This window comes from Arvicola amphibius, chromosome 15, assembly GCF_903992535.2.
Source record: "Arvicola amphibius chromosome 15, mArvAmp1.2, whole genome shotgun sequence".
NCBI lineage: Eukaryota > Metazoa > Chordata > Mammalia > Rodentia > Cricetidae > Arvicola > Arvicola amphibius.
Window position 1 is genome coordinate 47428398 of NC_052061.1, and position 12015 is coordinate 47440412.

At 54.5% G+C, this 12015-nt stretch overlaps 1 protein-coding gene across 3 annotated transcripts in view; it reads right to left on the reverse strand.

Annotated features, from left to right (window-relative positions):
* Window positions 1-1448: 1448 nt before the first annotated feature.
* Fbxo31 (F-box protein 31) overlaps window positions 1449-12015 on the reverse strand; it is a 29323-nt gene continuing 18756 nt past the window's right edge. For all 3 annotated transcript variants that reach the window (XM_038312204.2, XM_038312205.2, XM_038312206.2), the window contains 7 exons: window positions 10575-10651; window positions 10070-10237; window positions 8623-8697; window positions 5212-5321; window positions 4492-4645; window positions 3347-3696; window positions 1449-1757 (listed from right to left, as the gene is read on the reverse strand). In XM_038312204.2, coding sequence (XP_038168132.1) covers window positions 1535-1757; window positions 3347-3696; window positions 4492-4645; window positions 5212-5321; window positions 8623-8697; window positions 10070-10237; window positions 10575-10651 — 1157 coding nt within the window. In that variant the 3' untranslated portion in view covers window positions 1449-1534. The remainder of the gene's footprint in view (window positions 1758-3346; window positions 3697-4491; window positions 4646-5211; window positions 5322-8622; window positions 8698-10069; window positions 10238-10574; window positions 10652-12015) is intronic.

Here is a 12015-nt window from a genome sequence, read left to right on the forward strand (position 1 = left end):
ATGTGGTTGGTTAATATGTGTGGTTACCCCTTCTTAACTGGAAGTGCCTGAGGAGATTTAGAACTCTGAACCACAGCATCCCACAGCAAGCCTCGGGGCCTGGGTAAAATGTATTCTTGGTTTTCTCCAAACACGGTGAAACCACAAGAGCGGCCACCTGCATGTCCAGCTGTCCAGTCTGGACTGTCCCTGCAGCTTCTTAGTCACAGTCCCCACTGTCCAGAGCCTGGCCCATTTGGCACAATAGAAACATTCATGGCTAACAAAGGAAGGAACAAAAGGCTGGGGCTCAATCCTGCAAAAGATGTGGGAGGTCAGGACTCAGCCCTGGTGGCTCACTGCAGGCTCTGTTACAGCATCCGACAGAAAGCCAGCATCCCAAAACCAGTTCACCAGGCTCCTCTGCCACAATGCCTCCTGAGTCTGCAAACCCTTCTGGCAGGAAGGGCCTGCCACTGTAAGGGAGGATACGGCCATCCTCTGTGGCAAGTTCTGAACACCTAGGACAAGGACCTGCAGCAACCCCCAGGGACAAGGACCCAAGGGGGAAGAGGCAGCCTAGAAGTCTACTAAACCCTGAAAGTGCTGGCAGGAGCTCCCAAAGGTCTAAGCTCTTGGTCTCTGCCCTTTGGGAGACACAAATGTTGACCTCAGAAAGGATTCCCCAAAGCAGACATGAGTACGGCCCAGCACTCGATTTCTGAGCAGATGAGTCCTCAATTAGCAACGATCCCGAAAATACTGCCACACAGAAGCGTGACCGTCTTAAGAGCTGCCCTCTCTCACCTAGGAAGGGTTCCACGGGCATCTCTGCTGACACCATCAACACTGTGAGAGGCACCTGCACAGCCTCAAGACCACAGCAACGGGGCTGTGGTGTCCAGCCAGGGCATACCCTACAGACAAAAAGCTGGGCCAGCTCTCCATCGTCGATGTGGAAGACCAAGGGAGTGTGTGTGGCTTCTGGGGATAAGCTAGTGGCTGGCCTGAAAGCTTGGCTCTCACGCTGGAGCAGGTGTGACACAGAGGACACCAGGGGGCCAGAATGGAGACTGCAGTGACACTCCCTGGTGGCACCTATCAGCCAGGACGGGAAACAGGTCATGGTAGGATGCCCGCGTCTAAGCAAGGAAATGGAAGCCATCTGGGGTCCCTGTGCCTGGTACCCCACCAATTCCACTGTGCCACCGCCCAGCTGTGCCTGTTTAGCTCATCCAGGGGAACAGGTGCAACAGATCCGTGATCCACAGTGGCTGTGTCACCCTCCCTGAAGACAGATTCACCTTCCACCTGCTTCTCTGCGCCACAGCCACCAGCCAGTCAGATTCACCCTGGCTCAACTTTCTGTTTTCCCACCATGCTTAAAGTTCTCCTTCATAGCTACCGACAAATCAAATATACAAGAGTATGTTACACCCTATACAAGAAGTGTCTCGGGACAACCAGGACCCTAGTGAGAAGGTGTGCGTTCATTTCCAAAGTGCATGCTTCCCCCACCCCGGGTCCCAGTGCAGCCTCTCCACCCACGCAGAGGTCAGGAGGTGAGAGACTGGATGTTCCTGAGCATCTCGTCAAAGGCCTGCGGCGACGGGGCATCAGCATTCTGGAAGGTCGCCTGGACTCGGCTGTACAAGCTGAAGGACTTTAGTTCTAGCCAGAGGAACCCAAAGCGGTCCTCATCAAACAGGACGAAGACGCCGGGAGTGCGCTCAGGACTGGTAAAGCCATGGCCCGCGATGAGGCCTGTACCGTAGAAACTAGAAACACAAGAGAGCAAGCCGTCAGAAGGCACCCGGAGAGCAGGAGCCCGCACCACACAAGGCACGCACAGTGCTCACGGGGCACGCACAGTGCACACTGTGCCAGCCACTACCATAGCTCTAGTCACACCACTGGCTGGTAAGCAGCACCCGAGGGCCCCCACCTTACAGGGTTAGGGTCAGAGGTCCCTGACTGAACTTTGTTAAGACGCACACTTAGTCTGTGTGCAAGAGACCAAGATTTGTCTATTTGTGGCCCAAAAACATTGTGGCCACTGAGGTAGGAATGCCAGGCAGACCTGCCAGGAACTCTCCTGTGCCCCTCCCCGCACCCAAGCACATAGGACTGAGGCTGCTCAGGAGAGCAGAGAACAGCACTACGGATCAGAGGCTCCACGGGCAGGGAAAAGCACGTCCTTCTCCAGGCGGGTAAACAATGGCACGGGGCCTAGAGAGGGCCGCAGAGGCTTCCTCAGAGCACAGGGAGGGGCCTGGCCCTTACTCATCTTTGCAGAATGGCCTGAATGATGCGGGTGGGCCCAGTGTGAGCTGAAGACAGTGGCCAGGGCTAAAGTCTAAGGGGCAAAGGTCGAGAAGGCGTGGGCTGCTGCCAGGCTGGTCAGGTTGCGGGTCAGTGGCCCAACATCTCCAGGGGTGGACAGGGAAGACAGAGATGCCCCGCCCCAGCAGTCAGCACATATGACAAACCCACCAAGGGGCTGTCTGACTTCAAAGGCAGGAGAGACAGGGAGTAGTGGGAAGAGAGCCAAGAAAGAAAGCAAAGAGCCTCATGAATTGCACTCACCACACAGTATGAGCTGTGTGTGATGGCACCCCCTACAGGACACCCAGGCCCACTGCAGGACTGGAACCCTCCTCTGCTCCACCCACTCGCCAAATCCGTGGGGCATTTTCCTTGCCTCTTTTTCACCTGGCTAGCCAAGTAAGTCATCTTTCGAGCCACTGGCAAAGCTTTGCAATCTGCGCCACCTGAAGTGGCCCCATGTCCGAGGCTCTTGGAAATCCTACCTTTGGTCCTTCTAGAAAGGGCACTGTGTTTGACCTGCAGTGTTGTGTGTCCCGCCCCACGCCACGCCCAGGCTAGGGTCTGATTGTTACTGATGCTATCCTGGAAGACAGTGGCGCCCTCCGCAGGCAGGGCCTAGCTGTAGGAAGGAGCTTACTGGGACAGCCAGACCCCTGCTTCTGGCCTGTATGTGAGCTGCTTCTGCCACATGCTTGCAGCAGGAACACAGCCCAGTCCCCCACCACAATGGCTGAAACCATGAGCCCAAAACAGACCCTGAGCCAGCAAGATGGCTCAGTGGGTAAAGGCGCTGGCTATGAGGCTGACAAACTGAGCCCAATCCCTGGAGCCTACACTGAGGTGGGAGGGGACTGACTGACTCTAACAACTGTCCTGACACCACATGACCCATGGCCCAGGCACCTCTCTCTATCTTTCACTCCCACCCCTACATGACAAAACACCTGAAAACAGACTTCTAAGCTGTGAGGCAGGGGCCCCTCCACCCTCCCAGAAGCCACCGAAGCTGTGCTGGCTAAGAGCCGGGCCCAATCCTCACCAGAGCCGGCAAGTGCGGGGATAGTCCTCATTCCTTGAGCTGACACCCACGGGCAACACAAACGGCTGCCCCTGACCAGATGAGGCCGACTGCCCGGCTGCCTCAGCTCCACTGCCAGGCTCTCTGCTGCCCTCGGCAGGTGGCCCGTCAGGGCCCTTGGCTGAAGGCTCCCGGGGTGGAGCAGGGTTCTCGCTGGCCTCCTGCTGCTCCTGCCGCACCTGCTCTCGGACCTCCAGGACAATCCTGGAGAGCTCGTTGAAGTTGCGGAGGTTCTCCACGTCTGGCAGCTGGATGCGGCGATGCAGATCGATCTCCACGGTCTGCTGCCCCGCAGGGATGTTGGGGTCACCCTGCAGAGAGGACAGGTGGCAGTCAGCAGGGCTGGGAAACCCACAGAAACCTCCCGGCCTGTGGAGCACGCTCAGGCTCTGCCACCTAGAAGGCATGAGCGTCTGAAGGTTTCCTTCACAGATCAGCTTCCAGAACAACCACGGCACCAATGAGTGACACGAGATGCCCACTATACAACCACGGCACCAATGAGTGACACGAGATGCCCACCACAAGTGCAGCCCCACACAGGTGCTCACCTGTGTCTAGAGATTCCAGAGGTTCAGCTCAGGCTGCCTGCCTGGAGGAAGCCCCCTTCACCTCAGCCCAGCCACTTTGTGGTGTGGTGCTAAAACCCCAGGGGAGGAGGCTGACATTAGCGAGGACCCTGATTCTGGATCCTATTTCTGATCCGTGTTGAGCTTCTCCCACAGCAGAGGGATGTGGGCCAGAAAAGCCCCCGATGGAGGTTTTTCTGCTCAGGACGCATTAGTACAACCTAAAACCCAGAACCTAAAACGTGGTGGCAAAGTAGCCTTGGCCAGGAGCAGCCACGTGTACAGTGACCAAGCCAACATGAGCTTAGGTAGAGGGTCCTGACGAGGCTGCACGAGGGTGTTAGCGGGGCAGCCTGGGGTGCCTTTCCCGAGTGCCAGCTCATTCAGAACCTAGACGTCTGGGTCATCCATGCTGGAGAGGACCTAAAACTCAGCACGCCCAGCACTGCAGGATCCTTGTTCGCCGAATCCTGTCCCTGGAGCACGGTGGACTCAGGCCTGCCTACCAGGTGGCTGTGAGGCAAGGGTATAGCTCACCGTGATCTTGGTGCCCCTGGCACGTGAGCCATGGAAGCTGAGCATCACGATTTCCAGGCCATGGCTGCCATAGGTGCCCTTAAAGAGGCCTGGCTTGATGAGGTCGTCGGGGTGGCTTGGCGGGAGGTAGATCCGGCGGTATGTCAGGCAGTTGCTGCAGGGCATGGACAGAAGCAAGGGGCTCAGCTTGACTGGACGGATGTCCGCCATGCCTGCAGCCCCTTGGCCAAGTCACCAGTCCCCAGCACTGAGGCACAGCACTCCTGGCACCGGTGTGCACGCTCAGGGCCCAGGAGGGCAAACCCACAAGCACAGCATGGCTCACCATGACCCTCACGAAAGGAGCCTATGCCCACAGGACTATGAGGGGTCATGACCTGACATGGAACCAGAGGCCAGGAGGAGGCTAAGACCAGGCTTCCCAGGGCCACCTGGCTTCAGCACACACCGGACACTTGGTGCCTATACTGGGGTGACAAAGGTAATATCACAGTAGGGGTGAAGGTAAGGGACAGAGAAAGGGGACCTGCCCCCACAATACCCATACAGAAAAGGGAGAACCGAATTCACAGTATCCAAAGAGGGGAAACAGCTGTGTTCCCTGTACACTGCATTCAGGGCACCCACAGACTGTAGACGGTACAGTCCCCGCAGACAGGCCACACCCGCGCAGAGACTGAGGTGAACGACTTTCCCAGTACCACAGGGGTCCTGACTCACTCGTACTGACTGGTGTAGATGAACTTCATCAGAATCAGCTCCTGCATGTGCTCGTGGAAGATGTCTTCCAGCGTGCGGCCCCACTCCTCCCTCAGCCAGGTCCGAAATTCCTTCAGAGAGCAAGGGTAAGGGAGTCACCAAAATGGAAGGAGAGAGGCCGCTGTATGTATGATCTGACTGAATGCTTCCAAGCCGAAGGGGCTTCCTGGTGAGCATCTGGGATGTGGATCTAAGGACAGCCCACCTGTCAAAAAGCACAGGGTCCTCACCTCCCCGGGGCACACAGCCTCAGATGCCCAAGAGGGCAGTGAGGGCACAAGGTTCCCTCAGGCAAGGCTGGGGCCAGAGCTCCTGTCCTAGGCAACAGCCTCTTACTGTGTCCATGGTAGGAGACAGTGGTAGCCACACCGATCCAGCTCTAATCTGCACAGCCCAAGAGACCTGAGACACCTGGAAGAGCACAGGTCAGCAGAACACCATCCTAACTCCCACCAATGAGAAACAGCACCTGCTGGCTCAGGACACGTCACTCAAGACACATCACTCGGGACAGGACACGTCACTCAGGACAGGACACGTCACCCAGGACACGTCACTCAGGACACGTCACCCAGGACACGTCACTCAGGACACGTCACCCAGGACACGTCACTCAAGACACGCCACTCAAGACACGCCACTCAGGATACGTCACTCAGGACAGGACAGGTCACCCAGGACAGGTCACTCAGGCGGCACCTGCTCACCCAGGACAGGTCAGACCCTGCTCAAAGGTTTGCTTCTACACAATTAACAGGGACTTCCAAACCCGACCTGGCATTTCCAGTGACTAGCAGGAGCTCCACAAATGGAAGCAAGAGCAGTTTACAAAACTGAGACGTTACAATCTTGGGATGGGTTTCTTTAATGTGTAGCAACCCAGGAGCCATTGCTGAGCCTAAGGGAAGCCAGAGGCACAGCACAAAATTTTACAAATTTCTATTCCAGCACCCTGCACAAAGTAGGGCTTGAAAACACAGTGTACAGGGTCCCTGCTGCCCAGGCCTTAGGATAACACTGACCGGAGGAAAGGCCTGAAGGGAGACACCCTGTCAAGACGACAAACTGACCTCTAGAGCCAACACTTCAGACACAAGCTCACCAGACACCACACCACGAAACCAGAGTCCATGATGGAACCATACAGAATTGCAAAGAATTCAGACAAATGGACAAAATGAGAAGCTGCCAAGGGTCTCAAAACCATCCAGCCAGACACTGAGTGCTCTATGACATGAGGCAGCAGCTGGGTCCCTAGAGTCATAAGACCACAATCTGGCCCATTTTTAACAAAGATGTCCAAGCTCTGGCTGGGGAAAGTCCTCAACCAACAGAGCTATTCCTTACTCACACAACATATCCAAGAGGCAGCAGACATGACCATAAACCAGAACCTTTCCACCCCAGTACTGAGGGGAGCGGTCAGGACACCAACAGCAGGCCTCCAGGCCTCTGTTTAAAAAAGAGGAGGGGAAGTTGTCTGCAAACTGGGGGTAAGGCTTTTTCAAAACCCCCAAAAATCTGTTTGAAAATAGGTCCCACTGAAATTAAATCCTTCATGCTAATGATGGCCCAGTGGCTAAGGACATTTCCTGCTCTTCCAGAAGACCTGAGTTCAGTTCCCAGCACCTGCATCTAGCATCTCACAATGACCTATGCTCCAGATCCAGGTGAGCTTCTGTTCTCCTCTGATGAATATTCACACACACGTATATTAAAAATAAAATTTTGTAAAGGCAGAGGCAGGCAGAGCTCTGTGTGCTGGACACCAGCCTGATCGACATAGTGAGCTCCAGGACAATCAAGCTGACTTAGTAAAACCTGTCCCCCCCGCCTCAAAATTAGACCTTTCGTTGCAGTGGCTGTTCTGGTGGAGGGAACATTTTTCATAAAAACCAAATGGGTAATAGACAAAATAAAAGCAACCAAATGGGAGCAATGAAGACCTCATCAGAATCACGCTGAGCTGACTGGCGTGAACACCACCCAGAAGACCCAGCCACGGTCTGAAACAGGGTAATCACAGGTCAACCCACCAGGGCAAGTTCCAGCTACACAAGGCCTTGAACATAGCTCAGGCATGACTTTCATGTCCATCCAGGGGACACACTGTGCCTGGCACTCAGCAATCACCATCACATGCTCCCAACAGTCCTGGGAGATGGCCAAGGGTAATGACATGGCCAAACTTCTTCCTCTCCCCCACCTCTGCTCTTCCCAGGTCATCTCTAAAGGCCTCTGTCAGAAGGAAAGGGGGGCTGGCTAGGTAAGAGAGGGGAAGGGCGCTGGTTAGCTACTGTAAGGAAAAGTTCAGGCAGTGTCTGTGGACATCTGGGTTAGACATGCCTGTCTGGGATGTGGCCAGAGATATGCACTTGTCACCAGGGCCCAGGACCAAGGAAAGCCAGACCATGTGAACACAGGATGCCTTTGGTCTCATTCCTACAAGACACCCAGCTCCCGGGAAAGCCCTTGTTTCCTGTCAGCCGGGAGTGCAGCATTAGCAGCCTTTAGAACCCCTCAAATCCCATCATGCACTCCAGAAACTGAGCCCACAACCTCTAAACTTAACAGCTGAGGGGAATTCCAACAATCTCTCAGGGGCGGCCAGCCATGACTGCAGGGAACCAAAGTTTAACAGCAATGCTTGCTGGAACTCTCCTGTGGGTCTCTGGCCACCAGGAACCCTGGAAACTAAGAAGCTGGCTACCGATGTACAGCCATCATAAACAGACACGCACACTCAACAATGTCTAGCTTTTTTTTTTTAATTTTTTTTCTATTTTTTTTTACCCTAACCCTAACCCCTAACCCTAAACCCTAACCCTAACCCTAACCCTAACCCTAACCCTAACCCTATGTCTAGCTGTTCTTAATGGTGGTGTGACTTAGCTGCTCAAAAATCAAAACTCAAACCTCAAAAGCAACATAAACTCACTCTGCAAGTGGCGGAAAGCCATGCACTCACGGGTATCCACTGCGTTGCCATGATCTAAAACCCAGGCCACTAGGTCCCCTGAATAGAGAAAACAGCCCTGAAGAGCCCTCAAACCCCCTGAATGACAGACACATCTAGACACAGCTTCTAGCAGTCTGAAGTGGGTGGGTCCCCACTAGACCATGCAGGAGAGCACAGGGAGTGATTTCAGACTACTCAGGGTCACACACGTGCCCACAGGGATGCTACAGATACGCTCTGCACAGGCAGGCTTGGAGGGACAGTGCGTAGCAAGGACACTGGTTATGAGATGGCATTTCCCAATGATGGGACCTCTATTTCAACCAACAGGAGCCAGGTCAGTGCCCAGGAGAAAAGACAGCCAGGCATGCAAACATCTTCCCACAGCCTCCCTCCTAGACTCCAGGACTCACTTCCTGCCTCCCACCGGACATCCTGTGGTGGTCAGTCTGGTTGCACTTGGTGGAGAACTCATCTTTCTTCACGATCTTCAGAGTGACCACAGAAGGAAAAGGACCAGGAGAAATAATGAGTCCCAATGTCCACCACCCTCCTCACCAAATACATCAAGTCTGGTGGTGTGGGCCTATAATTCCATCTACTTGGGAGGCTGAGGCAGGAGATTCCAGGTTCTGCCTGAGCAAGAGGATGAACTCCAGGCTAGGCTGAGCAACTCAGTGCAACTGTCTCAGAACAAAAGGAGGGCTGGGTGTGTTACTCAGCGGCAATGGCAAAGACTGTCAGTGAGGTGCTAGTGCTGGACACATTAGGACCTGAGAGGGAGTGGACTGGAGCGGGCACGGGCTTGTAATCCCAGAGTTGCAAGACAAAGTCGGGCCCATCCCTCGGGCTTGCTAGCCAGCTTAGCATAACTGGCTAGTCCTGGGTCACAGCAAGAGACCCTGACTCAAAACACAAAAGGGACAGCTCACAGGTAACAACAAACACCACCTGAGCCTGGTCCCATCGCCACGTGGATGCACACACAAGCTCACATGCATCCACATGCAGATGAACATACATGTCCACCTAAATAGATTTCTCAAGGGACTGGTGAGATGGCTTGGCAGATAAAGGCATTTATCATCAAGCAAGCCTGAAGATCTGAATGTGATCCCCAAAGCCTGCACGGCAGGCGAGAACTGACTCCCAGAAGTTGTCCTATGACCTTCAATGTGCACTGTGGCACACACATACACACAAAATGGTTGATTTGCAATGTTTTTCAAAACATTCAAAACAAAAAAGGCCCAAAGGCATTTGTTTTTGCTTTTGTTTTTCGAGACAGGGTTTCTGAGTAGCTTTGGAGCCTGTCCTGGAACTAGCTCTTGTAGACCAGGCTGGCCTTGAACTCACAGAGATCCGCCTGTCTCTGCCTCCCAAGTGCTGGGATTAAAGACATGCGCCACCACTGCCCGGCTCCAAAGGCATTTATAAGAGGCCACTGGAAAGGAGAGTCAGAACCCTGCCTCCTGGCACGTCACTTCCAGAAGTAGGCACAGCATGTGTCGTCCCCCCACCCCCCCAGGCTCGTGGGAGCCGCAGAGTGGAGCACATGACTGCACACTGCTGCACCAGTCAACAGAAGCAAAGAAATCAGCCTACAGCGAGAGCAGCAAAGCTCCAAGCAAAAGAAAGTTCCAATGAGTTCCGGAAACCTCCATTTTCACAGGGACACATACCATGGGGGAAACTCCCCCACTCCACTGAGCTTGGCAAGCCAGAGCCTACAGCTAGGGGTCACAGTTGAACCGTGTTGTGCCTGGCATCCGCCAGGATGGCATGGGGCTGTGACACCTGAAGGATGGCCTTTCAATTGCACATGCCTGTCCCGTCCCAAGGGACCTAGCCCTCCTCTACCTGGATGTGGCCGTTGTGGGGCCCTTTGTGGCCGTACATACACTCCACCGTGGCTGACTTCCTCTCCATCAGGTGGATTCTAAACAGGGGCTTGAATCGCATGGGGTCGCCAACGTGGGGGTCATGAGGAGGTAGGTACATCCAGCCGATGATGAACAGGCCATCCACCTGCAGCAAGGAGACAGTGGGCACACCAGGGGTCGTTCTCTCCTTCAGCCAACTGCCCATCAGCACCTGTGGCCACAGATATGAGCCCGCAGCCTCGGCCATCCGGGAGCTAAGGGCCCTATGGCTGCTTGCGCGTCTTTAAACAGTCCAGGAGCACAGTCAGAGGGCCAATAGACCACTTACAACAAATCTCTGTTCACTTGGAAAGTAACATCTGGCCCTGAAAGGAAAGCCTAGGGGCGGCTTTTCAGTCTCCTCTGCGGAGCCAAGAAAGGGCACTGCCGCTCTCCGGTGTGGGCACCTCCTCCACACACAACCACATGAGGCCCCCACTCACCACCACGTTCAGCAGTCCTCCATATGGCCCGATGTCTGGCTGCCACAGCCCCAAAATGTGTCTGTATCGGTGAAGCACTGTGGGGAGAGAAGGGACACTATTACCCAGCATGCTCCACTCATCCAGGATGCTCCGGGGCACAGGAGACACCTCCACCATGAGCCACTAGATGACAGTCCAGCCTGTGCCCACCACCATGGCTACTGCTTCTGCACAACTGCTGCTCAGAGTGACAGATGAATGCAGCAGGGTGCCCCTAAAGGTCCTGACTGTCCAGTGCAGAGGTGCGGGGTCTGTGAAGGCTGTGGAGGCAGGACCACAAAGGAATAGGACCCAGAGGCCTTGGCCTGTGGTGCAGGGAGAGGGACAGCCCAGTCTGACGCTGTGAAGAACTGCCACCACCCCTAGGTCCAGTCCAAGACCATCACAGGGGGGTGACAGGCATGGGTCACTGCCCAGGCTCAGTGAAGCAGCCATGATTAATTGCTGACACAACTCAGAGACACATGCACAACTCGACACAGGGAAGGGCCCAGGGAGGGCCCAGGGGCAGGGTACACTAATGTGGACATCTTTGAATGCATCTAATGCTAGCAACATCCTCAGCAACTTTAACAAGTGCGAGGCTGGCAAGTCAGCCTGGGACGCCACCAGACATGTCGAAAGAGCTACAAGAACACACAGGCGGCAGGCACACTGACCCACAGGAACCACAGCTTCTGAAAGTCACCTTGCCACCTGTCTCTAAACTCAGAAGCACAGCAGGCAACACCAGAGCCAGAGTGCAGGGAGATGGGGACACACTCCAAAGAGTGGCCACTGTGTCATCCTGCAGGGTAAGGAGGATGCTTCAAAGGGCAGGTGTAAGAAGAAAACAGTAATAGTCTGTCGTCATTTATAGCTGAAAAATAGAAAAGCTAGAGAAATCGCCCATTTTAGAAAACAGAGCAACTCACAGAGATTAGTGACTGTGTGCTGCGGGAACAGGGAGGACACGTAACGGATGACTCCATCTGGTGGCACATTAATTTACACACAAACCCTGAGGAGAAGCCAGCCTCCTCCCTCTGCTCACACCAGCAAGAGAGCCAGACACCCAGAGGAGAAGAAATAAGCTGCTTCTCCCAGCAGCCAATCTATAAGGTGCTCACAGGATCAACTGAAACACTAAACCTGCCTCCCAGGGTGAGTCCTGTGCTATCCCAAGGGATAGCCTAGGCTTGCCCAGAACAAAGACATCTCAGCAATATTCAGAAAAACAGCCCAAGCATGGCCTCCACCTAAGACAGAAATAACTGGATATGCTTCTGTCTTCAGGTCTGTTCGCGGACAGTGGGTGAGCCTGAGTGGCCCATACTTCCCTCTTGTCCAAAAGGAAAAATGCAACTAATAGGCCTCTCGTCCTAGTCACAGGGTCAAAGGCAGAAGTGCCATAGTGCAC